The sequence below is a fragment of the Melanostigma gelatinosum genome (assembly GCF_949748355.1).
Source record: "Melanostigma gelatinosum genome assembly, chromosome: 2".
Taxonomy (NCBI): domain Eukaryota; kingdom Metazoa; phylum Chordata; class Actinopteri; order Perciformes; family Zoarcidae; genus Melanostigma; species Melanostigma gelatinosum.
In genome coordinates, this window is record NC_136635.1 from 7,887,983 (window position 1) to 7,915,632 (window position 27,650).

A 27,650-nucleotide genomic window follows, 5' to 3' on the forward strand; every position below is an offset into this window, starting at 1 on the left:
TGCGAGCTGCTAATATTCACGTCAAAGCCGCAACTGAGGATCCTCACAGTGCAAACGGATGAAATCTATATGAAAAGCAAATCAAAATGATATCCAAGCGTTTGTGCAAGATAAATCCTCACGGCATCAATAAACGTATACAGCTAGAATGAATATGGCTAATTATTCTCTTTCTCTCACAATGTCATGTACTTACAGCTTTGCCCATGGATGGATTACAGAACAGGCCTACTGGGCAAGGGGCCCAGGGTTCCAAAGGGCTGAGGGGCCCGAGGGGTGGTTTGTAGTGACTGTTAACATCATGATCAGAGTCTTTTTATATTCAGTCTTTACAAGCAAATCTGACCCGATATTTGTTTTTGGTGTTTTGTTTACTTCATATTACTGCAGCGCAGCATACTGAGGCCACCGGGACATTTCATTCAAATACAGTAGCATAAGTAAAGTCATGTAAATCAGAACAGCTCTGCTTTAGGAGTATAGACGCTGTGTCTCAAGCTGTCGTTGATGGCTTCCTGCTGTATAATGTGCGGTAGTATAATATCAAAGCAGAGGTGTGTCAACTACAAACAACACGCTATCTGTATTTGTTTTGTGAGTCCTCTTTACATCTGGGCATCGGGGGAGGGGGTTTTACCTGTTCAGGTCCAGGTTACCACCGTCTCATAATCTGTGCATGACTATGCCCCTGACACAGGAAGACTTTGCAGGAATTTCTTCTTCACTGTGACAGCCATTCAAAAGTATAATTTAGCAAAAGAATCCATTAAAAAGAGGATTTGTTTTAAAAGGCAGTTTGGAAAGCGGCCATTAAATTCAGCAATCGCAGCGCTATCTTTGAGTTACTCAAACGGCTAATGCGGCCCTCTCTCCGTTCCTCCCCCAGGTTCTCCTGCCCTAGCTCGTGAACGCTCAGGCAGCCCACAGCTGGACGTGTCTGCCACGATGAGGAAGAGCGACTACCTGCCAATCGCTGGCGAGGAGAAGAGCCTGGATTCCAGGAACAACGACTCCATAGTAAGACACTACATCCATGTTGTCATTGTTATGATTTGTGGTGTAGAGCAGGGACTGAAGACAGTGGCGCTGATCAGTTAAATGTTTCACATTGAGAAAAGGTACAAATATTTCAAGATGACAGGATATAAAGATTTGTGATTAATGAGTCATAAAAGCCTATGATGCATGTACATACTACGTACTACTAACACTGACGTGAATTGATCTAATAGGCGTCATGAATGGTGTAAAGGGCCTGTAATAGGTAATTAGATGTTAAATATCTTCAGTCTTTCTAAAGTCATTTTTTTAGGAAGTACAGTGACCCTGAGAGTCTCAGATCACGGCACCATTCACAGAGGTACATTTATTGTATCACGTTCGAAAAGCTGAATGGACACGGCGAGATCTGACAAAACTTCCTCCGTTTTTAAAGGTTTTCACGCTTGCTTGAGGTTTGTTCTTGTCGAGAAAGAGATGACGCTGTAAATGTGATATGGAAACGCTTTTGCAAAGAAAGTTATGAAACAACATTGAACTCATATGACTGATATATATTTATATTGTCTTTGTCTCCAGACAGCATGAAACATGGATAATACTAGCTGATGTGAATCCACGATTAAACCTCAAACTAATTCCTCACCATTGTTCTCTTGTAGATGGTTAGTTGGCCAATCTGACTTGTGTTGTCTGTTGTGGTGCAGTGCAACCCACAACAATCAAGGCTCACAATCAGGAAGAACCCGATTGGAAGTTTTTAACAGTATTAGCACTCCATGAAGGTTCTATTTACAGTAATATGTGTGTCCCGTGTGTAGAGCAGTAGGTTATAAAGCTCCTATCATGAGAAATAAATTAATTTCCCTGATTGGACTGGTAGCTAGGATCCGAGGGAGGCTGTGAACACACATTTTAATTTAAATCTAGCATCTGCGAGCGAAAAGTATTCATTAATATTTCGTTGGCACACTGTACACACAGTCAATGTGCTGATGCAACATTTTCCCACAACGATTTGTGCACCTGCTCACACAGCAATGGGGAGCACGATTAAAAAAAAAAAGAAAGATTTCCTGAAGGAAACTGAAACCATTGACTGCAATTGTGTCTTCAAGTAAATTGTATCAGTGTTGTTTACTGTTGAGGAGAGCTTTGCTCTGTTATAAGGACAAATAAAAGGTCGGGAGCACATGCGGGTAGGCCAACATACCGGCTATACCAATGTCACCTCTGAGTCGTGATGATTCATGATCAGGCTCTGCACAGTTAGGACATAATTGATCCTCTGTGGCTCCGGTATGTTGTGCACAACTCAATTCTGCATGAGACATTACTGTTTTATGGAAATGTTCATGAACGCAGTGGGAACTACCCAAATAAATCTGGTGCGCTAATCTTTATTGCATTCATAAATTAAATTTGTTGAATCAACGCCTACATGTATTTACAGTGTTCTGCTCCGTATGATAACACGGCAGTGATCTGGGATGTAGCACATTCTTGAGCTTTTGCATTTGCTTATAGAATCACCCAGTGTCAGGGGGACAGGAAGCGATTTGTTTTCCATGTTAAAGGACTAAAAATGCAACATAATATTGAGCTTGAGCAGCGGTGAAGTGGCTGTGAAGAGAGCAGCGCTGCAAGTGCCACTTGAGCTTAAGGATATTCTTCCAGCTCAGCAGCTCTCTCTAATCAGGCAGCATTTTCATTGCCACAAAAAACAAAACGAGAGAAGTCTTGTATATTGGTGGACAGAGGTCTAAATGAAACCAGGCTGGGGAATGGTCATCAACTGTTGTGAGCCGTTTTTAGAGAGTTTTTTTCCCCGAAAACCAAAAGTCAACATTGACTTGCGAAGGCCCACTGATGGCTCGTGTTGGGGTCTGACCATATGGGTTAAACATGTGCTGTGGACAAAGAGAATCAGGCCTTCACTGTTTCAAGCAAAGGTTTCATCCTGATTTGTAGTTGAGGAGAGCAAAGGAATTTCACACTCAGGTGTGAATTCCCCCCCCCCAAATAACCATGGTAACCGCGGCAATCTCATTGGCCGAAGGCCAAGAGAACCCAGGACCCCTGTGGTTCAACCCCTGTTCTACAAAACTGTCTGCAGTTTCACACTTCTCCGCTTTCCCCCTTCGACCTCGGTTGAGTTAGGGAGCACGCAAACGCTCTCTTCGCTCTGTTATACTTTAAGGAGCAGTCGTCTGTGATTACTTGTGCATATGTATTTGATAAGACTGTATGTAGTAGCCTGTGCTCGAACTTAAAACCTTCACTGTCACTGAATGTATAGTCATACGCAGACTATTGACATTATGAGTGACTACTAATTATGAGACTTAGTTTTATCGTTTGGTTATTGGTCCCTGTTCGCAGGGTGGTGCCCCGTTTTTATTAATAATCATTAATAATTGTTACATACATCAATAATTCTATTGATGTCAAGAATTCAGTTTCTTAAATGCTGATAACCCAAACACGCTCCTTTAGATCCCAACACTCGTGTTGCTGGACATTTGTACGTGTCAACTTCAGGAGAAGATTATATCATAGTCATAGTTTCGTTAACAGCCCCCAAGGACTCAAATGCAGACATGAGCAAAAGTAGAGTGAAACAGGTCTTTAATGAACCAGGAATCTTACATCGAAAACCACAGTGAAACCAAGGACGAGATGAGAGACGAGGGTGGAAATCAGGCAGGGCAAACCGGGAAGAGGATGAGCCAAACGGGCAGGTTGACGTGACAATGATCTGACAAAGGCCAAATCCCAATGTGCCCCCTTACGGACTCACAGACTTTGAGGCGCGCTCCCGCGAAGTCCGTGAGGGTTTAGGGATGTCCCACTGTCAAATCATCAAGTGTTTGAGGGCTCTCTGGCAGACATTTTGAGCACTTTGTGAACCCTTTCCGTAAGTCACATGCTATGCCGACTTAGCCTAAGGGAATTACCCACAAATCATTGCAATGTGACGTTAAACACGGGGTTTAATGGACGCATGGAGACGTAAAAAAAAGGTAAACAAAGAGGACGGATCAGTGTGTTCAGCCTGTCATAATACATTTACTCAGAAACATCAAGGGTTAAAGATGGAACAAAAAATAAACATGAAATCAGAAGATATGTATTTATTTATTCATCAAATATTTGATTTTGTCATTGAAGCCGATTATATGAAGTTACATCTCATCTTGTGAGGAAAGAGCCTGGAGAATTTCAAATCAGGGAGTACAAAGTATAAAATAAATACACACAATTATACATCATATGTTTTGCAGTTGGAGTTGTGCTGATGAGGAGGGAGTGCTTGTTTAATGATCAGAGGCTGATGATGAGGGAGTGGCTGACAGGTGGAGTGAGGAGGGTGTGGCGCTACACAAAGACACACACAGAACACAGAAGGCAAAGCCTAATCGTGACACCAAGTGGCAAAAATATGATTGCAGGTCGAATGATCGATCAAGTGTTGCATTCTTTTAATCACAACTGAAATGTTTCACCATCCACTTATTGTCTCTCCTGTACTTCATGTTCTACTGAAGTATGTTTGATTATTGCTGCTATTCTTGGCCTTTAGTGAAGAAAAATGAAGATGCGTTGTCTTAACATAATTAACTCCTTAATTGTGGAATTTTAGTTTTACCTCTCTTATAACAAAAATATGAACACAACTCCACATCACTTGGTGTTTTGAGAAAATAAGGTAATTCAGATGAAGCAGTTGGAATCACGAGAAATCTGTAATTTATCTGAAAATAACGAGATAATTAAATCATGGTTTTGGGAGTACAGGCTGAGAATTTTTTTGATGATTAGAACTAAATATTACTGACATCCTAAATTGGGCCTAACAGAAAAGCAGCCATGGCCAATTTCAATGCAATAGGGCTTCAGAGCTCATTTGCATAATAGATTATTATATGCGGTCACTGGTGCAAGAAACTAATTATTTTGTAGGGCAGAGGAAGTTTTGGTGCCAAATGTGCATATGCTTGCCAGCAAAATCAAAGCAGCGTTCTCTTTCCCTCTAGTGCAGCGGTTCCCAAACTTTTTAGGCCACGCACCCCCTTCTACATCCCGACTGGGTTCGCGCACCCCCCCCCCCCCTTAATAAAAAAAAAAAAAAAAGAAGCAACAGAGCCTTTTAAGCCTTCATAGCCGCATAAGAATCGGACCAATGAGTGAACAGTTTGCTCGCGCGTGGCATTTGTTTACAAGATTTAGTCCGCTGTTAAATGTTGCAGTGTGAACACAAACCGAACAAAGGAGCAACTGCAACATTGTATCATATTAATCCCTGAATCAGAACAAAGCAAACGAACTGAAGGTGTGAAAACGCCCTGAAACACTGCAACAAAGTTTCAATAACTTTCAGTTACACAAGGCGTCACTTTTTAAGAGCAATACGGATGCGAGCACACACGCACAGGCTCAGAGGCAGATTATCACATTTAATTTACAATTAATGGCCGACTAATGTAGCCAGGATGTCTTCGGACAAAGCATCGATGCGGCGCGACACAGTGTTGTTGGACACCGGGATCATGTCCAACTTTTTTGCTTCTTTCTCCCCAATCATACATTCCACCATCTCTCTGGCAGCTGGCAAGCTCACGTCTTGGGCGATTGTGTGCGGTAGCCCCTTTCTCGCTATTCTGTAACCAGATATGAAGCCCGTAGTGCGTCATTTATAGACCAACACATGAATGAGACTCCAGTTGTTTTTGGCTGTTTTGTAACTCCTCCAATTTCGATATAAACAATGTAAGGGGCTTTTGACTTGCACTGGCATGCTTGGTGTTCAGGTGGCGACGTAAATAAGAGCTTCAGACTGTTAGCCAGAACCTCACTGCACACCACGCACTGTGGCTTTGGGGAATCTGCGTTGCCAATCCAAGTGAAGCCCAGACACAGATACTTTTCATCATATTTCCTCTTTTTTTCCCAGTCTGATGCTCACTCTCGTTTCCTCTTTTTTCACCTTGACTCCGCGATGGGCCGATGTGCTCCCGATTTGTCTGTGCTATCCCTTCCTCCTTTTCGGTCTCCTCCGTCTCATCTTCCTCTGACTCCCTCGCCTCCCATTCCTCTCTCTCTCTCTGTCCCTCTCCTCTTTTACGACCGATAGCTTCAGATGTCCCACCTGACAGTTTTTTAATTAAAATTACATTTTTTTTAAATATTTAATATTATTACACCATCAGACCGCCATTACACTTTTCCTCTCGCGCACCCCCTAGAGGCAGCTCGCGCACCCCCTAGAGGCAGCTCGCGCACCCCCATAGGTGCGCGCACCCCACTTTGGGAATCCCTGCTCTAGTGGGATGAAGTGTTTCAAGGGGCCGGTTTCTCACTTACCTCTCGTGGTATTTAGCTTTGGAAATACTTTCTACTGAAGACATAGTCACTACGAAACCTGCTGACATTGAGGTCTGTGGATTGTCCACAGTATGTAGAAAAAACAAGTTGATGTTCTATTTTTAACATTGAATTATTTTTAATGTTGTGAGTGCCGCAAATGAAACTCCATTCACCTGCATTGTCGTATTGTACAGATATCTGGGTAGACACCACTAGAGGTGAGTGAGGAAACTGACTCTTGAAGTTACCATCTGTCGGTGCTTGGGAGAAGTATGCCAGATTTATGATTGGCACTGTGGCCTTACAGGTTGCTGGAGTTAAAACTGTGACTTGAAGCATTCAACATGCAAAAAACCCCTGACTGTTCCAGCTGCTACATGCAGCTTACTGCTATGAAAAACATTGTTGACTGAAAAAACTGCTGGGTTGTCTCAGCCTTGAGCTTATTATGGCTCAGATGTGTGTGTGTGAGTGTGCGCGCGTGTCTGTGTGTGTGTGTGTGTGTCTGTCTGTGGGGGTGGCTGTGTGCATGTGGAAGCCCAGAGGAGAGGAGAACCTCATTTCCCGGTGGTTTAGAGAGAAAAGGGTTCCGATTGACGAATGATGCATACACCACCACATCCTCATGCGCCCTCTGAGAATCGACCTCTGGCCTTTGTATCTATGACTACTTCCGGTCGAGCGAGGGCTGAGTGTGTGTGTGTGTGGGGGGGGGGGGCTGTATATGAACACACACACACTCAGCCCTCGCTCGACCGGACACACACACACATACACACATTCACACGCACCAGACCCTCATCATATCACAGACACACACGGAGACACGCTGTTCTGTTCATTTCAGCACAGGGCCTGCTTGTCAATATTAGTTTTCCGCATAAGTCCAGAGTTCATGGCTCTTCTATTGACGGCGGGCTGTCCTATCGTCAACATGTATTGCCGTGTAATTCTCCGTCTATCACCATGTAAACATCCGTGTTGGGTGTCGGCTGCTTTTAGTACTCAAGCAAATTCCCACACAGTATGTGATGTCGTCAAACTCCCATATCTCTCTCATCTTTCCATACTAAAATGATGATGAAGATAATCTGACTTCTTATTGCAACCAGAGGATTGGCCCCCTGCTGGCCATTAGACAGAATGCAGGTTTAAAGCACTTCAGCATTGGCTTCACTTTCTTTGAAGCCCCTGTGGGTTGGCACTTCTTATATGCAGTCTGTGGTTCCGGTTGTTGTATCCCACTGTGGTGATGCCCTGACGGACTAGCATCACCAACAGATTGATATATGTGTTTCAGAGCAAAATCACTTGACAACTATGGGATAGATTGCCATGCATTTTGGAACAGACAAATGTGTTCCCACCAGGATGAGTTATTACAACTTTGATGATTCCATTAAAGTCATCACCAGTTACATTTTTTAATTTGTACTTTACTTTGGTTTATCATACCTGCTCAACTAAATTTCATCAACATCATCTCTCTCTCTCTCCCACACATGTATTTCCTTATAACTGCTGAAAACAAACAAACTCTAGACCTTAACTTCATCTTGTTTCATTTTTAGATTTATGTGTTTATATTAGGCCACAGTTGTTTATACTCTATTTTTATGTCTATGTTCTATTTTTTCCCGTTTGGTTTCCTTCTGCATTCTGGTGATGTAATCCCCCCCAAGCATCATAAATTCTCATGTAACGTAATCAAAACCACAAAGATGTATCTATTAAGAGTTCATAGAGCGCGATAAACAGCTAGCCTTTCGTACTGTGCTGGGGGAAGTAGGGGAGGAATTGTGTGTGTGTCTGTTTGACCGATGTGTGCTTTGCGGTTTTGGCCGATAACCTCAGCCGGCACACGCACACATGCATGGTTACAAGCACAAATAGCCTGGAGTTTAGTTCATCAAGTGGCAGGACTCAGCTGTAATGAGACGGATGAGACTGGACAAGGTCAGACAGAGCTTGTTTTTTTTTGTTGTTTTTTTTAATTACATAAGATCACGTCAGAAAATAAAATTGGAAAATAAAAATGTTACATCCTTGTGCTGCAATGTAGTAAAATCCTTTTTTTTAATCTTCACATAAAATCATAAAATCCATAATCCCACATTCATTGTACCAGTCCCCGAACAATCAAAACAGAAAAACGTGTCCCGATTAAATCAATGGACGAGGGAAAGAAATGCCAAAACTTTAAAGCTGAAGCCAAACTAGTGCCAAGTCCCCACTGTTCATACAGTTTAATAAGGTTTAGTGGTAAAATAGTTCCTATTGACGAATGATGCATACACCACAACATCCGCATGCGCCGTCTGAGAGTCAATATTAGTTTTCCGCATAAGTCCAGAGTTCATGGCTCTTCTATTGACGGCGGGCTGTCCTATCGTCAACATGTATTGCCGTGTAATTCTCCGTCTATCACCATGTAAACATCCGTGTTGGGTGTCGGCTGCTTTTAGTACTCAAGCAAATTCCCACACAGTATGTGATGTCGTCAAACTCCCATATCTCTCTCATCATTCCATGCTACATATACTACGAAGTATAACACCTGGTCTCCACCAAAACATATCTGGCTGTTTGGCGGCTACATTTTCAACTATGTTCACCTATGAGCCATGTGCAGGGCACCAAACTCATGTCTACAATGTTTACTCAAGTAATTGATCAAGTGAGAAGTAGAGTGATTTTCTCAAAGACTTTTAGATAATCTGACTTCTTATTGCAACCAGAGGAGTCGAGGGCAAGAAATGCCAAAACTTTAAAGCTGAAGCCAAACTAGTGCCACGTCCCCACTGTTCATACAGTTTTAATAAGCCAGGCTGTTGAACGGCCACATTTGCTGATCAGGACCTTAATCATTCTCTTTCCACCGCCATAAAAGTCTTTAGTCTGGCGGCTCGTTCTTGATTATATTAATAAAATATTCTGAACTCATATTCACTTGCTTAGCTATTCCCTGAGATATCTCAGTGCCCAGAGCACAGAACTTTTCTTTGTCATGTGGTTGTACTTTTATCACTGGCCATTAATGTCCTGTTCTAATTGTGCAGTATTACTGTGGTGTCCAGATTCCAAGTCTTGTATGTCCTATACTCCTGTCACTGAAACACAGATATGTTTTTAGTCCTGAGGCTGCTTTCAAATACAAAGACTTTAACTGTGGCTTAGTCCTAACAGTGGGTCAGGTTTCAGACAAGGCCCGAATAGTTAACTGGTTGCACAACACTGTCTAGTTCTTTAAATATTGTATTTCAATTATTGTGGACATTCAGTTATTTAAAAAAGCGTTCAAATAAATATAAAGGTGGGTTTTCATTTACTGACTAAGCAAAAGTTATCGTAAATTAAAATTGACCTGTATAAGATGTCAGTGTAATAGAACTCAATCCAAACTACAGTGAAATAAACTACAACGGAAGTGAGTAACTCACTCAACAAACACAAAGCTGACCTATTTCATGACACATGACGGGAAAATGTATGCTGTCAGGTGAAACCATTAAAAGACGCGAGGGATTGACGAAACGACAAATGAACTAGAAATAAACACTAAACCGTAAATGCAAAAACATGTAACCTTGTTGGTTGTTTAATTAGGTGAAATTTGACAGGTCGCTACCGCTACCAGAGCCGTATCCGGCGTCACTACTTAACTCCTCCGCATTCACGTCACGATGACTACGTCCACTTCTTATATACAGTCTATGGTCCAGATAAGCCAAAGCACGGACCAATCAGCATCCAGTGAGGAGCTACTGGCAGCTAGGAGCGTGGCTTAGATGTGTGGAAGATGACACGGAGAGGCGACTGTTTGTTTTAAACAACAATGGCGGCTCCCATTGATCGGATTGCATCAGTTCTATCAGAAGAGAACAGCAAAGAACAGCACTGAAAGCTTTTCTTCTGGTTGCGTGTAACAAACCCTCAGGCGGGTCAGGTTACATGTTTGTTTAGGGCACTATGTTATCTCTACTGGCCTTCTCCACTCAATGTCTCTGGGGACAGTAAATGGTGCTACATTGCAAGTGTTAAAGTGTATGGTGCTCATAAGTGCTTTAGTCCAGTGAACCATCAGGTAAATATACTCCAGAGAATGAAGTCCTGTTACAAACACCAACTATGATATCTACTTCCCCCTCACAGCCAAGTCGTGTTGTTGCCTCCACTTAACCAGTTATTTCACAACGTTAACCACTTTGTCATTGTGCGTTTCTGCAAGTGTGAAACGACGCTGATACAGTATGAATAGTATTTATGAAACGCATTTTTGGTTCAAAAACGTCGGCATTCAAAGCATCCATTGATTTCAGAAACATACAATGCAAACATTTTTTCTGTCGACTGCATTGTGGTAAAAATGTTTTGATGACACCCTTACCTTTGTCTTGCGCCACCATCCTCCTAAAATTTCAAGCTCTGCACAAAATACTTGTAACTAATATTCAGGAAGGCATTAGATTGGGATTTCCTTGATAATTACAGTGAATATTTATATGGGGTCAGATCAGTCTCAATATTAACAAATGCAAACTTAAGGATTCACAAATGTATTTTGCGATTTATATATTGACTCTCCACAAAAATATGTTTGAATGCACACAAAATCATTGTTCTTAAATAAATGTAAACAGAATCCAGTCGTAACAACAAATAAGGTTCACAAAAATATTTGGGATGCTCAAACAAACACTGTATGTATTTAAACAGATGTCAAATTCTCATCAAAATCATATTTCGATATTGTTACATTTATATACAAGCTGTTGAACCTGCATTTACAAACTGCTTGTCATGTGTGAACTTCACTGCATTTGTGTGTGGGATTTTTGGGACTCCCCTGACGTCGCTCGATTGACAAACAGGAAATTATCTGTTGCCAAACAGATGTCTCCTCCACTTTCAACCAATCACATGAGCCAGGGGACACAGGATTAGAACTGGGAATTGTTCTTTTTTTTGTGTCTTTCAAACATTTTTGTAAAAATTCCACAAAATATATTCCTAATACTACTTAGTAGTTGTAGATATTACTACTAGTACTTGATTTTGGTTCAACCCAGTGTTTCCTTCAGTACATTAAATGGTTTTGAAAACGATGTCATGGAAGTTATGCTTGCAAGATGCAGGATTGCTCTCAAAGTGAATTCCTTTGAAGGTGACTGCTAGCATAGTGATCGCCAAGAAGAATTGCATGTGACAGAAAAGTGCCCATCTCCATGAAACTGACCCATCAGATCACTATCATACAGTAAAATACTGGAGAGTGTTGGCCTTGTAGTATTTCTTTCAATATTATCCTTGTTTTTAAGAAGTAATAGATGTTTCTATACAATAATCTGTGACATTCCATCTCTTTGCCTTTTTGATTCTAGCCCATGAAAAATCTGTATGCGGACGAGGGCTCACCTGTGTATCAACAGCTAGGCCCGTACTTCAACGATGGCCGGCGGCGGGTAGACTACGTGCTGGCGTACCAGATCCAGAAGCCCAGCAGCATCAGGGGCCAGTCCTCCAGCTTCGGCGACAGCAACTTCATCCGCCAGCTTCGACGCAGCATGAGCATCAGAAGCAGCCGCGCCCCGCTGCAGCCGAAGGAAGACCCGGAGATCGCCGCCCAGAAGCAACCCACGGACTACCACGAGGATGACAAGCGCTTTAGGCGGGAAGAGTTCGAGGAAAACCTCCTGGAGATGGGGCTGGAGCTGGAAAAGGACGAAGGGGTGAGAGCTGAATGTGATGTGGTATTTTGACAGTTGACCTTTTAGCTACTGTTTCTGCGTCTGTCAAGCTATCCATTCTGGCACTGCGCCTATGCAGCTTACAATCATAACGGTGGCAAATTCATTCCTTGAATTTCATCGTCCTTTTTAAAAGACATCTCCTTGCTTAAACGGGTGATGCTGAAGCTGCATGTCCCAAGGAAGGTCACGTAATTCCTAGTATTACTCATACAAATGTAAGATCAGACTATTATTTCATTCTAACTGCTTTGCATACATACTTGTTTGTAATTTCATAACATTTTGAGAGAAAAGGCTTTTAGGGCGAGGTCCACCCGATGTGTCCGGCAAATGTTAAGCTATCTCGGCCAAATCCAGAGCTTGAGAGACCTCCTTATCATCCGCTGTGATCTTCTGTTTAGGGATGGATGTAGCAAAGAGTCAATTATTCGTTAATTTGTGTATATTGAAAGTCTTTTTTTGAGGCATTTATGCTGAGAGTTGACATTTAAAAAGGGAAAGAATGGTTACGAGACAGCAGGTATGACATTGAGCAGGTCACATGGCAGATTCAGGTCATGTGACTGATAGTGGAGAGCCTCAAGGTGACAGGACTGGATCCATCCCCCTGGTCTCGATATCTTAGTTCAACTCTATTACCTTTGAATTTCAATCTGCCAATGTCAGTGTAATGGGTCTTCCCGATTATCTCACCGTACAGAAGAGGTGCTACTTGCTATAAAATAGCCGTTGTCATGAGCTCATGCTTCAGGTACTTTTAGGATCAAAGTCGGTGTGATGTGGTCTGAATCAATATGTCCGTACGCTTTGGTAAATTGGGGTTAAACTGTATGGAAGAAGGTGAGAATAGTTCATTATGTCGTACATATGGGCTCAGCTTGAAGACAGGGCTCAGTGTGTGACGCTGGGCAGTCAGTAACAGAAGGTGTGTTACATGACCCTTTCTGTGTGTATGTGTGTGTGTGTGTGTGTGTGTGTGTGTGTGTGTGTGTGTGTGTGTGTGTGTGTTTAGGACAGCAAAATGATACATTATAGATACAGACTACACAGTGCAGCTCTTTTCATTTAATACATATTGCATTATTTGTTTTCATCGTAAAATTCCATATTCAATTTAGGATTCATTCAAGACGTCTCTCGTGCTTCAGTAATTATCATTTCTATTTTCCTTATAAAGTTAGTTGTGACTGTGATGCACAAGTACCGGTAAGTGAATCCCATTGGCAATAAACCTGTTTGATTGTGAAAGAAAGTATATTAGAAAAGCTAGAAATTCAAAGTATTGTTATATCAAGTTCTTAGCAACCTTCGAGGTTCTAGTTCGACATGATGTGTATAACTGTGACAAAAAAAAGAGGGAATCAATTTTACACTTCATTCCCATACATATGGAATGTGTCAATGGTATGGGCATTAAAGTGGAACAGAATGAGACAAGTGCTATGGTAATGTCTTGCCTTTAAAGGTGCCAGTGAAAGACACAATTCAGACTGTCTAGTTTATCTCTTAAATAACCTCATGAGTGGATGCTTACATTTGAATAATATAATAAATAAACATTAAATATGTTTCGATTTTTTTTAAACTGATTGATCCAAGTTGAATGTGTTGACACACTTCTCATTTGAACTGACGCAGAGCACTACGTTGAAGCTTGTTTTTCATATTGTATCTCTTGTGCCACTGCTTTGTATTTGCTACACGAGTGAACCCGTGAACACAAAAGAGATTTGTTTTCAATAATGGAGAAGCAGAGCTTTCGTCATTTCTTCGTCAGTCTTCTGTAGAAAAGACAAATGGAGATAAATTGACTCTTCACGCAGTGAATCATCCATTAAAAACACTGCAGGAGCAGCCCTGTGATATAACGTAGCTTGATTCTGAATATGTTCTGAAAAAGGCTTTTAGCACCACTCTGTTTCATACGATGTTACTCTAAATGACTTGAAACTTTGGAGCCAGTTTACTACGGAGGGCTTTGGAGGCATAAGAGTGCCAAGTTACAGACTGTCTCAGTGGGTAGATGATACATTATGTGGTGACCGATTATGGATATGATTAACTCTCCTTTACCAGTGCCATTATTTTCTTATATCAGTAAAGCTTGGCGTGTATTATCACAATATGCCATGGCCATTTAAAAAAATATATAAGGCATTGTTGGGAACTAAAGGAGCGTGTTTGGGTTATCAGCATTTAAGAAACTGAATTCTTGACATCAATAGAATTATTAATGTATGTAACAATTATTAATGATTATTAATAAAAACGGGGCACCACCCTGCGAACAGGGACCAATAACCAAACGATAAAACTAAGTCTCATAATTAGTAGTCACTCATAATGTCAATAGTCTGCGTATGACTATACATTCAGTGACAGTGAAGGTTTTAAGTTCGAGCACAGGCTACTACATACAGTCTTATCAAATACATATGCACAAGTAATCACAGACGACTGCTCCTGAAAGTATAACAGAGTTTATTGAATCAAAATAATAAATGATCAAATCAATTAATATTGCAACCAACAAACGTTATCATACAATTTTATATGCCTAAACTAAAGAATGAATAAAATGGATGAGAGTGTATGTCTGTGTGTGTGTGTGTGTGTGGGGGGGTCTGTGGATGAAAAGGAGGGGGAGTCTTACAGCTTCAGCTAGAGACTACAAAGATGGCGGCATCGAGTGACGCGGGCCAAAAGGGGAGGGGCCTTAAGAACTACAGCTAAAAACTACAAAGATGGCGGAGTCGAGTGACTCGGACAAAATGGCAGTTAGGCTGCTGTATGTAATCACGTGTGCCTGGGCAGCACGTGTGTTGTGAGGCGATCGTTTCAACGGGGTTTCTCAGGTGTAGAGCTAGGAGCTGTGTGTGTTACGTGAGAGGAGGAAAGAGAAAAAGGTGGGGGCTCATGAATCAAACTTCTGCGCGCGGTCCGCGTTGTAGTGAGCCTGAGTTTGCTGGTTCCATCACGCATAAGTATACCGCTGTCGTCTTTGAACTGCCGGTAACATATGCCGTGATAAGCCACGCACCTCAGCTCACTCACAGAGTCGAGTTAATGAAAAGAGAAGTTCCACACGGAGTGGAAGACAATGAATGAAAATAATCCCAAAGAAACAGTCATAGCAGTTAATACACGAATACAGCGGCGCTTCTCTGCGCCGTAATGATTGCGTAATACCTCAATATCACGCGACAGTAACTTAACCGCACAAAAACACGGGAATATCAACAGATAAATGAATGACCTGAATTAAATTTACGTTAATTTAAGCTAAGCTATGCCCAAATGCCAAGAATCTTACTTGTCGATGCTTCGTTGCAACGTTGAAGTGTTCGTGAGCAAAGTTGTCCTTTTTCTTCGAGAGGAAGGGGGGGGGGGGGTGCTTCTCAGCGCGGCGTTTGAGCTGGCGCTGTTTCGGTCCGTCGTGGCGCAGCTCGCTGTGGAGCAAACGCAGACGTGATCTATCCTCGCGGCAGGGAGGGTGATCTAACTTCGGCTGACGGCGTGGTCCGTGCGTCTTACCGGGAATCGTCGGTGAAGGAGGGAGGCGTTGTCGTCTTTCCTTCGCCGGAATGTGTGCACCAAAAGAAAAAGAAACAAAAAGCACTGAACAGATCGCTGAAGCAGATTCGTTATCGCGGGCTGTTTCGTCCAGCGAAATGGCTTGTCAGGGTTTGAGTAGGGGAGAAGGGCCGTTGCTTCCTCGTGGCCTCCGCCGTGCTGGAGGGGGGGAGGAGAGGCCGATGTGTCTTCATGCGTCCAGGACGAAGGTCCGGGCGAAGAGAGCGTGGTGTGCTCCCTGTTCGACGGAGGTCGACGGGAAAAAGCGGAGAAGTGTGAACCTGCAGACAGTTTTGCAGAACAGGGGTTGAACCACAGGGTTCCTGGGGTCTCTTGGCCTTCGGCCAATGAGATTGCAGCGGTGCATTCAGGTGACTTCAGGAACCATAGTTTTTTTGGGGGGGGGGGGGAATTCACACCCTAGTGTGACATTCCTCCCGAGGAGGTTTATTCTCATCAAACTACAAGTCAGGATGAGACCTTTGCTTGAAACAGTGAAGGCCTGCTTCTCTTTGTCCACAGCACATGTTTAAGCCATATGGTGAGACCCCAACATCCCCCCTTTGTTCTGAAGAGCGAGGTGCTGGCTTCGGTCTTTAGAGCAAACCAAGGGCTGGCATGTGCATCCATGTGGTGGGGAAACCTGAAGAGGTGAGACAGTCCAAGTGTTCCTGAGACCAAAAGCAGTGGTTAAAACAGGCAGTGTTCATTGTTCATAGAGTTCAAGGTTCATAGTGGTCAAGTTCATGGTGTTCAAGTTCAGAGTTCATTGGCATCTGGGCAGATGACTAAGGTGGCATCTGGGCAGATGACTTTAACTACTTCTACCTACATCTACTATCATGCACAATTCAAATCATAGGTGAGCAAAACATTATTCCCAAATAATTCAATCGCTATTATGATGTTGTGATAATCTAGCATTGCGGCATAGTGTCAAAGAAAGTAACAACCCAAATAAACAAAAACAAAACACAAAAGAGAGAGAAGGAAAGAATAGAAAGACAAGAAGCAGGTGAGGGGCAAACAGTGGTTACTGGTTCAACTCCTAGACAGGACTGGAGTCCGTCGGCGGAGCAGTCGTAGGTTGGCTACGTGTTGTTATGAATAGGAGGGAATCCAGTTAGTCTGTCGCTTCTGGATCTATTAGTACATGATATGTGCGTCTATCTCTCTCTGATCGGTAGATTTAGAGCGAGTCCTGTGTCTAAGTTTTAGAATCTATCGATATTGGAGTTGCGTTGCCAAGACTATAGGCCAGAGGTACCTGTGAGGGTTGCATAACAGTAGTGGTAGCAGATTTACAGATTTCGTTAGCACGGCTAGTGTGACTAGCTAGGCTGGTCTTTCGCTGCTCCAGCTGTTGACAGCTGAGCCTTCTCGGATGAGGTCCTGGGTTAAATCTGACTGCTACGGCAGAGGTTATGTCTTCTTTGGTTACTTCTGGTAGAGTCTATAAAGCATGCAAAGCGTTGTTCATGAGAGTGGAGCATCAGTTTACAGTCACAATGGTTTGTCAGGTCATGCAACTGTTCTGGTTGAAGTTGGCTGTGTTAGCGGTTAGTGCATGTCTACAGGGTGAGTTGAAGCATGCAGTTAAACGTTAGTAGTCAATAGTAAGCTGCCATTCTGCCGGTTGGTTTCGGCACTGGCGAGATTAGAGTGTACTTCCTGTGAAGTGCATCTCTCTAAGTTTCTGTTGTCAGAGATCCACCCCCCTTGCGCTGTTCAAGTGGCGAGGGCGGATATCCCACGTTACCGTCAGCACTCAGGGAAACGTCGCGAACAGTTTCACTCTGGAGTGTGTCATGACGGGCTGGTGATATCTCCCTCCCCCCACCCTCCTAATTAGAGATGGAGACAGGTCCGGCGCACAGGTCAAGTTCAGTTACCTACGGCACTGGCGACTTGACAGAACCGGCCGATGACTCGGCTGAAAGAAGGCGGTGGCTTCGTGGAACAAGCTGGAGGTGGATCATGCTGACAGAGCAGGAGAAGAAGGCTTAGTTGACAAAAGGTTTTACGAGCTAGGGTGCTCGAAAGGGTGCTCTAAGGTTGTGGCACCCTAGAGGTGTATGCGAAAAGGTGGGGGAACACATGAGGCTCGTTTCTGACCCGGAGTCGGGTAGAGCAAGAGTGTTATGACCCCCCAGTAAGACTGAAGAATATGTATAGAGATATACATAACGGGCATTGCCTTTGCGAACAAGGTCGCCCAAGAAGGTTGAAGAACGAGGTGCGAAAATGGGAGTGGTCGTTTCCGGAAGTGTGCTGAGTTCTCTTCCCTCCCCCTACCATGTCGACTTGGCAGCAGGGGGAAAGGTCACTTGGCTTAGTCAGGTGGGCTGCGAGTCAGCGTTACCTGATGGGTTGCCCTTGAGGGCGTCTTTCACCCCCCTGGTTCCGTTGGTCTTTCGACCGCCAGGGTTGTTTGTTCCTCGGGGGTGACCAGGGCTCGCTAGGCCAAGTCCTCTCGTCGTCTTCCGACGCTAGGTCAGAGTCGCTCGACTGTTGGATGCCTAAGACTATGGCGGTGTCTTCGTACCGATTTGTCGGCCGTCCGCGTGTCTTCCATGCAAGTTGCGCGTACTTCCTAATCTCTGGCATGGTGAGGTTACTCGTTCTGCAGTGCATGGTAACATCGTATCTCACGTTGTCGTGGAGATTGTGCAGGAATAGCGACTTGAAGGCATGGTCTTCTTCTAGACCTGGGGCGTTACGTCCTTGGAAGTACGCAGATCTCAAGCGCCTGAAGTAGTCTCTCGGAGACTCTAGCCTTTCCTGGGAAATGGCAAAGGCGCAGAGGGTGGCAGAAGCTGGGTCGTTGTACAAGGAGTACTCCTCCCTAAGGGCGTGACAAAGGGATGAATAGCAGTCGCGGATGCTCGGCTGGAGCGTTTCCACGAAAGCGTGGACGCTTCGCGCAGTGGTTTTCCACACTAGCTTTAGCTTTTCGCGCGATGAGGGGCGCGATAGGTCGAGGAGGCAGCGATCGATCTCCCTTAGGTAGTCGTCGATGCTCGAGTCGTAATTATCGGGATTGAAGCGCTCTACGTCTTTTGCCAGAGACTCAATCTGTCGAGTACGCAGGCCTCCAAGGTTGATGGGGCCTGGGCCGTCCGAGTCGTCTGAGTCTCCATACTCGCGATGGTGGTAACGACGATCATCCTCCCTCCCTGAGGGGGATGGGGTCAGTTCTTGCCGCGCGCATGAACTGCGTGGAGGATTGCGTTCGCCTGAGGTGGTTTTGAAGCCACCTGGGCCGTCTAGGACCTGGTGTTGGTCCTCTCTCCTCCTGGTTGGGGATGTCGCGTTTAAGAAATGCAAGGTGGTTCGGGTCTCGGGGAATGAGGGAGCTGAGACCAATAAATGACTGGGCTGAAAGGCTCGGTAGGGGGTAGCAGTACCTACCGGGGTTGCTGGAACACCTTGAAGCGCTTTCAGTTTGTCATCACTCTCTGATGCTTTAGAGAGTTCTAGGTTGACCTCTCTGAGGTCACTGCGCAGGCTACTATTTTCTGACTGTAGGGCTCTACAGTCACGTGACAACTCCTGAACCTCTGTTCGGAGTGTCCAGATCTCGCGTTGCTGCTCGTCGCTCTGTGCCCGGGTTCGGGTAGCTTGCAGCTGCATTTTCTGATGGTAGATGAGCAGTATTTCGCCGATTACGTCCTGAATCAGGCGCTCTCTGTTACCTGCTGGGTTATTTACATAAGCCACCAGCTGCTCTAATTGCTCGTCGCATAGGACAGCAGTGTATTTTGCAAAGTACTCTCTTTCCTTTGCTGTGAGTCCGAGGACATCAGCCACCGCATCTCGTAATGCGGTGTCTTCTGGAGCTACAGCTCCAGGAATGGGGGATTTCTCGTTGCTCATTCTCTCTAATGAACACGACTCCCAGTAGTTGTTAATTCCCTAGTGTTAGAACGGAAACTGTTAGTGTTTACGGTTCTCAGTGAAATGTCTAGTTCTGTAACTTAGGATTTCTACTGTTAGATGTTAATTACTGTTAGTGTTACGGTTCATGCAGGCGCACAGTGAAATGTCTAGCTCTCTGACTTACGTTTCTACTGTTGCTGCTCTGAGGTATCACTACTGCTTTGCAGCCAGAGGTGCGAAAATGCTAATGTGGTTTAGCACTTTGGGCCTGTGACAGCTGTGTGTAACTTCTTTGAGGGATTTAAGAAAGCAAGCAAGGTATTACAAATAAACGATCAAATCTACTACACAGCTGGCTGTTAGTTTTAAGAAATTAAACGAATAATTAAACCTGGAAACGAAATAAAATTTCGAGAAGGGAATTAAAGATTAAGATTAAAAATCTGGATTTAAAATCAAAAATTTAATTACAATAAGAAAAGATTTTGAATATCAAAGCCTACCTATTTTGGGAAATAAGTTTCAGGAATTTGGATCATTCAAAAGAAGAAAAAAAATAATTTTTCGAAAAAAATATTTTTGGGATAATTAATTATTCAAAATTAATTATGGATTAATGTGCATATATACTGTAACAAAACTGGAATAACGTAGCCTCACACGGGGCACCATTATGTTGGGAACTAAAGGAGCGTGTTTGGGTTATCAGCATTTAAGAAACTGAATTCTTGACATCAATAGAATTATTAATGTATGTAACAATTATTAATGATTATTAATAAAAACGGGGCACCACCCTGCGAACAGGGACCAATAACCAAACGATAAAACTAAGTCTCATAATTAGTAGTCACTCATAATGTCAATAGTCTGCGTATGACTATACATTCAGTGACAGTGAAGGTTTTAAGTTCGAGCACAGGCTACTACATACAGTCTTATCAAATACATATGCACAAGTAATCACAGACGACTGCTCCTGAAAGTATAACAGAGTTTATTGAATCAAAATAATAAATGATCAAATCAATTAATATTGCAACCAACAAACGTTATCATACAATTTTATATGCCTAAACTAAAGAATGAATAAAATGGATGAGAGTGTATGTCTGTGTGTGTGTGTGTGTGTGTGGGGGTCTGTGGATGAAAAGGAGGGGGAGTCTTACAGCTTCAGCTAGAGACTACAAAGATGGCGGCGTCGAGTGACGCGGGCCAAAAGGGGAGGGGCCTTAAGAACTACAGCTAAAAACTACAAAGATGGCGGAGTCGAGTGACTCGGACAAAATGGCAGTTAGGCTGCTGTATGTAATCACGTGTGCCTGGGCAGCACGTGTGTTGTGAGGCGATCGTTTCAACGGGGTTTCTCAGGTGTAGAGCTAGGAGCTGTGTGTGTTACGTGAGAGGAGGAAAGAGAAAAAGGTGGGGGCTCATGAATCAAACTTCTGCGCGCGGTCCGCGTTGTAGTGAGCCTGAGTTTGCTGGTTCCATCACGCATAAGTATACCGCTGTCGTCTTTGAACTGCCGGTAACATATGCCGTGATAAGCCACGCACCTCAGCTCACTCACAGAGTCGAGTTAATGAAAAGAGAACTTCCACACGGAGTGGAAGACAATGAATGAAAATAATCCCAAAGAAACAGTCATAGCAGTTAATACACGAATACAGCGGCGCTTTTCTGCGCCGTAATGATTGCGTAATACCTCAATATCACGCGACAGTAACTTAACCGCACAAAAACACGGGAATATCAACAGATAAATGAATGACCTGAATTTAACTTACGTTAATTTAAGCTAAGCTATGCCCAAATGCCAAGAATCTTACTTGTCGATGCTTCGTTGCAACGTTGAAGTGTTCGTGAGCAAAGTTGTCCTTTTTCTTCGAGAGGAAGGGGGGGGGGGGTGCTTCTCAGCGCGGCGTTTGAGCTGGCGCTGTTTCGGTCCGTCGTGGCGCAGCTCGCTGTGGAGCAAACGCAGACGTGATCTATCCTCGCGGCAGGGAGGGTGATCTAACTTCGGCTGACGGCGTGGTCCGTGCGTCTTACCGGGAATCGTCGGTGAAGGAGGGAGGCGTTGTCGTCTTTCCTTCGCCGGAATGTGTGCACCAAAAGAAAAAGAAACAAAAAGCACTGAACAGATCGCTGAAGCAGATTCGTTATCGCGGGCTGTTTCGTCCAGCGAAATGGCTTGTCAGGGTTTGAGTAGGGGAGAAGGGCCGTTGCTTCCTCGTGGCCTCCGCCGTGCTGGAGGGGGGGAGGAGAGGCCGATGTGTCTTCATGCGTCCAGGACGAAGGTCCGGGCGAAGAGAGCGTGGTGTGCTCCCTGTTCGACGGAGGTCGACGGGAAAAAGCGGAGAAGTGTGAACCTGCAGACAGTTTTGTAGAACAGGGGTTGAACCACAGGGGTCCTGGGGTCTCTTGGCCTTCGGCCAATGAGATTGCAGCGGTGCATTCAGGTGACTTCAGGAACCATAGTTTTTTTGGGGGGGGGGGGAATTCACACCCTAGTGTGACATTCCTCCCGAGGAGGTTTATTCTCATCAAACTACAAGTCAGGATGAGACCTTTGCTTGAAACAGTGAAGGCCTGATTCTCTTTGTCCACAGCACATGTTTAAGCCATATGGTGAGACCCCAACATCCCCCCTTTGTTCTGAAGAGCGAGGTGCTGGCTTCGGTCTTTAGAGCAAACCAAGGGCTGGCATGTGCATCCATGTGGTGGGGAAACCTGAAGAGGTGAGACAGTCCAAGTGTTCCTGAGACCAAAAGCAGTGGTTAAAACAGGCAGTGTTCATTGTTCATAGAGTTCAAGGTTCATAGTGGTCAAGTTCATGGTGTTCAAGTTCAGAGTTCATTGGCATCTGGGCAGATGACTAAGGTGGCATCTGGGCAGATGACTTTAACTACTTCTACCTACATCTACTATCATGCACAATTCAAATCATAGGTGAGCAAAACATTATTCCCAAATAATTCAATCGCTATTATGATGTTGTGATAATCTAGCATTGCGGCATAGTGTCAAAGAAAGTAACAACCCAAATAAACAAAAACAAAACACAAAAGAGAGAGAAGGAAAGAATAGAAAGACAAGAAGCAGGTGAGGGGCAAACAGTGGTTACTGGTTCAACTCCTAGACAGGACTGGAGTCCGTCGGCGGAGCAGTCGTAGGTTGGCTACGTGTTGTTATGAATAGGAGGGAATCCAGTTAGTCTGTCGCTTCTGGATCTATTAGTACATGATATGTGCGTCTATCTCTCTCTGATCGGTAGATTTAGAGCGAGTCCTGTGTCTAAGTTTTAGAATCTATCGATATTGGAGTTGCGTTGCCAAGACTATAGGCCAGAGGTACCTGTGAGGGTTGCATAACAGTAGTGGTAGCAGATTTACAGATTTCGTTAGCACGGCTAGTGTGACTAGCTAGGCTGGTCTTTCGCTGCTCCAGCTGTTGACAGCTGAGCCTTCTCGGATGAGGTCCTGGGTTAAATCTGACTGCTACGGCAGAGGTTATGTCTTCTTTGGTTACTTCTGGTAGAGTCTATAAAGCATGCAAAGCGTTGTTCATGAGAGTGGAGCATCAGTTTACAGTCACAATGGTTTGTCAGGTCATGCAACTGTTCTGGTTGAAGTTGGCTGTGTTAGCGGTTAGTGCATGTCTACAGGGTGAGTTGAAGCATGCAGTTAAACGTTAGTAGTCAATAGTAAGCTGCCATTCTGCCGGTTGGTTTCGGCACTGGCGAGATTAGAGTGTACTTCCTGTGAAGTGCATCTCTCTAAGTTTCTGTTGTCAGAGATCCACCCCCCTTGCGCTGTTAATTAATTATTCAAAATTAATTATGGATTAATGTGCATATATACTGTAACAAAACTGGAATAACGTAGCCTCACACGGGGCACCATTATGTTGGGAACTAAAGGAGCGTGTTTGGGTTATCAGCATTTAAGAAACTGAATTCTTGACATCAATAGAATTATTAATGTATGTAACAATTATTAATGATTATTAATAAAAACGGGGCACCACCCTGCGAACAGGGACCAATAACCAAACGATAAAACTAAGTCTCATAATTAGTAGTCACTCATAATGTCAATAGTCTGCGTATGACTATACATTCAGTGACAGTGAAGGTTTTAAGTTCGAGCACAGGCTACTACATACAGTCTTATCAAATACATATGCACAAGTAATCACAGACGACTGCTCCTGAAAGTATAACAGAGTTTATTGAATCAAAATAATAAATGATCAAATCAATTAATATTGCAACCAACAAACGTTATCATACAATTTTATATGCCTAAACTAAAGAATGAATAAAATGGATGAGAGTGTATGTCTGTGTGTGTGTGTGTGTGTGTGGGGGTCTGTGGATGAAAAGGAGGGGGAGTCTTACAGCTTCAGCTAGAGACTACAAAGATGGCGGCGTCGAGTGACGCGGGCCAAAAGGGGAGGGGCCTTAAGAACTACAGCTAAAAACTACAAAGATGGCGGAGTCGAGTGACTCGGACAAAATGGCAGTTAGGCTGCTGTATGTAATCACGTGTGCCTGGGCAGCACGTGTGTTGTGAGGCGATCGTTTCAACGGGGTTTCTCAGGTGTAGAGCTAGGAGCTGTGTGTGTTACGTGAGAGGAGGAAAGAGAAAAAGGTGGGGGCTCATGAATCAAACTTCTGCGCGCGGTCCGCGTTGTAGTGAGCCTGAGTTTGCTGGTTCCATCACGCATAAGTATACCGCTGTCGTCTTTGAACTGCCGGTAACATATGCCGTGATAAGCCACGCACCTCAGCTCACTCACAGAGTCGAGTTAATGAAAAGAGAACTTCCACACGGAGTGGAAGACAATGAATGAAAATAATCCCAAAGAAACAGTCATAGCAGTTAATACACGAATACAGCGGCGCTTTTCTGCGCCGTAATGATTGCGTAATACCTCAATATCACGCGACAGTAACTTAACCGCACAAAAACACGGGAATATCAACAGATAAATGAATGACCTGAATTTAACTTACGTTAATTTAAGCTAAGCTATGCCCAAATGCCAAGAATCTTACTTGTCGATGCTTCGTTGCAACGTTGAAGTGTTCGTGAGCAAAGTTGTCCTTTTTCTTCGAGAGGAAGGGGGGGGGGGGTGCTTCTCAGCGCGGCGTTTGAGCTGGCGCTGTTTCGGTCCGTCGTGGCGCAGCTCGCTGTGGAGCAAACGCAGACGTGATCTATCCTCGCGGCAGGGAGGGTGATCTAACTTCGGCTGACGGCGTGGTCCGTGCGTCTTACCGGGAATCGTCGGTGAAGGAGGGAGGCGTTGTCGTCTTTCCTTCGCCGGAATGTGTGCACCAAAAGAAAAAGAAACAAAAAGCACTGAACAGATCGCTGAAGCAGATTCGTTATCGCGGGCTGTTTCGTCCAGCGAAATGGCTTGTCAGGGTTTGAGTAGGGGAGAAGGGCCGTTGCTTCCTCGTGGCCTCCGCCGTGCTGGAGGGGGGGAGGAGAGGCCGATGTGTCTTCATGCGTCCAGGACGAAGGTCCGGGCGAAGAGAGCGTGGTGTGCTCCCTGTTCGACGGAGGTCGACGGGAAAAAGCGGAGAAGTGTGAACCTGCAGACAGTTTTGTAGAACAGGGGTTGAACCACAGGGGTCCTGGGGTCTCTTGGCCTTCGGCCAATGAGATTGCAGCGGTGCATTCAGGTGACTTCAGGAACCATAGTTTTTTTGGGGGGGGGGGGAATTCACACCCTAGTGTGACATTCCTCCCGAGGAGGTTTATTCTCATCAAACTACAAGTCAGGATGAGACCTTTGCTTGAAACAGTGAAGGCCTGATTCTCTTTGTCCACAGCACATGTTTAAGCCATATGGTGAGACCCCAACAGCATGCACTGTAATGTTTCAGCTACCACGGCGCCCCAGATGTTGCGTGTGTTAGTTTTGTTTTGTGTGGACTTCAGCATCTAGTTCCGGTTCCCCCGACAAAAAATCCAATTGGATTCTTCCATTGGATTTTGGATTATTGCAGAAAACAAGCTCTGTGGCAAAGAGAAGTTATTGATAATTGCATGTTTTGTTCAGCAAGATAATCTAAACAATTGAACACTACTTTTATGATTTTTGAAGGGTGAACGCAATCAGCAGAAGAAAAAAACTAACGCTCGGCAACAGACAAGCTACACTCGGTGTACTAGTGTTTGGTGCAGTGCCGTTTTGTAGTCTAATTTTTCCACTTCTAGGAAACCGCCTTTTTTCATTTCAACACATAAAAGATTCAAAATCCGTGAGGACAGTTAATGACGTATTTTATGTCGTGAAACAAAACGTTAAATCTCTCAAGCTTGTGTTAACCACACACCTTATTTCAGGCATCTAACCAAAAACCCATTAAAAAATCCATTGACTTCCATAATGATGGAACCGGATATGCAAAAATGCTGACTCATTTCCTTGTTTTAGGACTCATTCCCACAGCACTCTATAATAACCCAGAACAGCTATCGACAAATCAAGGAAAAAAGTAAAAAGTAATTTTAGTCTTTCTGCACAAATTCAACAGATATTGTTAACAATGTAAGACAGTTGGCTATGTACTTCCACTCATTTTCTTCTTCATAACACTAAAACAAACAAAAATAACACTTCCAGAGTGTTCATTAAAGAGTAGTTTGAAGTTGCAGTGCTTAGTGTTTATGCAACTACTACAACAGTGAGCTAATATAACATTTATGATTTTAAAACATGACAATATAGTTGCTATTAAACCGATTCCTAATTCCTCATTAAGTTTTCACAGTTACATGCTTTAATTAACGGAAGCATCCATTTCATTGAAAGAAACACTGTTGCTTCAATACAAATTGAGAGCAACACCCAGGCAGATCAATAACAGGAGTTCTCGTTAGCCGGAGCAATTATTTCTATTTCATAATGTATTTAACCCTTAAAGAGATAAGTTGCTGATATGCACCTACAATTCTTTTTTGAAATGCACATGCATATAAACCCTATTTGTCATATTCCAATTAACAGTATATTAATCTTTGCGGTATCATTCTGGCTGCAGCAACCTAACAGTTCTACTTCACCAGCCCATGCTTACTGTCATCAGACGGAACAAATAACATGGTCAATCTCTTTGATGTATACAGCCAGTCAGCTAGTTTGAACTGGTGCTTGTATATTTCTGTATTCAGACAGGTTAGTGTGCCGAGCTGGAGGGTGTGAAGTGAGTCTGGCAGTGCATGAGTGGTTTTGCGTAACAGTACAAGCTGCAGAGAGAGAAAGATCCCATATGCAGCATTAAAGACTTGTTTGTGCTGAAATGGATGCAGTGGATTTTCCTGACAGGAAACCGGACTCTACCAGACAGTAGAGATCTGAATCTAACAGAAGAGCAACTTGCTGCTCTGCGGGCTGCAATGTCATCTTCAAAAATGTATTGTTGGATGTGGTTGATACATTCTTAGACAATCATGAATTGCCCCCATATCCAAAACTTTGTTGCATTTCAGAAAAAGATCCCAGGAATTGGCTTCTTGAAGATCCACGCACCCTGGAATGTTCTGTGTCGAGAGGCTGAGTTCATGAAGCTCAAGCTGCCGACAAAGAAGGTACTCCTCCCACCACTCAATTCTCCATTTGTCACGTGCATATTTACCGTGGATCGTTCCTGAGGCTAACTGAATTGGCTCTTAGAGCTGCATTGCTGAGTGTGATAATTAATGTTTCATGTTCATCTCTCATTTCCATTCATGTAGCATTATAACACCCCCAATGGAGCCAATTTGTGCTCATACAAGCCTTGGAATGAGATTTTGAAAAGAATCCAATAACCATCGAACACCTCACTACAGTGTACCTGATAGGAACTGTCACCTAACCTGATAGGTAACTGTCAAAATCAGAGGTATTGGATATCGGCACGAAACACATCAGCTGATTCAGTCAATATATATTGAATCAATATTGAACTCTACCCTCGAGTCTCTATGGAACAGTGTCCATTTCTGGAGACAAATACCGACAAAATGACAAACTGAGCAGTCAGGATTTAGACCATGCTACAGACTATGCTATTCTCAAGAACCAAAC

General features: G+C 43.8%; 1 protein-coding gene across 1 annotated transcript in view; it reads left to right on the forward strand.

Annotated features, from left to right (window-relative positions):
• Positions 1–949: 949 nt before the first annotated feature.
• ano1a (anoctamin 1, calcium activated chloride channel a) overlaps positions 950–27,650 on the forward strand; it is a 67,796-nt gene continuing 41,095 nt past the window's right edge. The window contains exons 1-3 of the mRNA XM_079284515.1: positions 950–1,017; positions 11,748–12,095; positions 27,071–27,169. Of these exons, the coding sequence (XP_079140641.1) occupies positions 11,751–12,095; positions 27,071–27,169 (444 nt within the window). The 5' untranslated portion in view covers positions 950–1,017; positions 11,748–11,750. The remainder of the gene's footprint in view (positions 1,018–11,747; positions 12,096–27,070; positions 27,170–27,650) is intronic.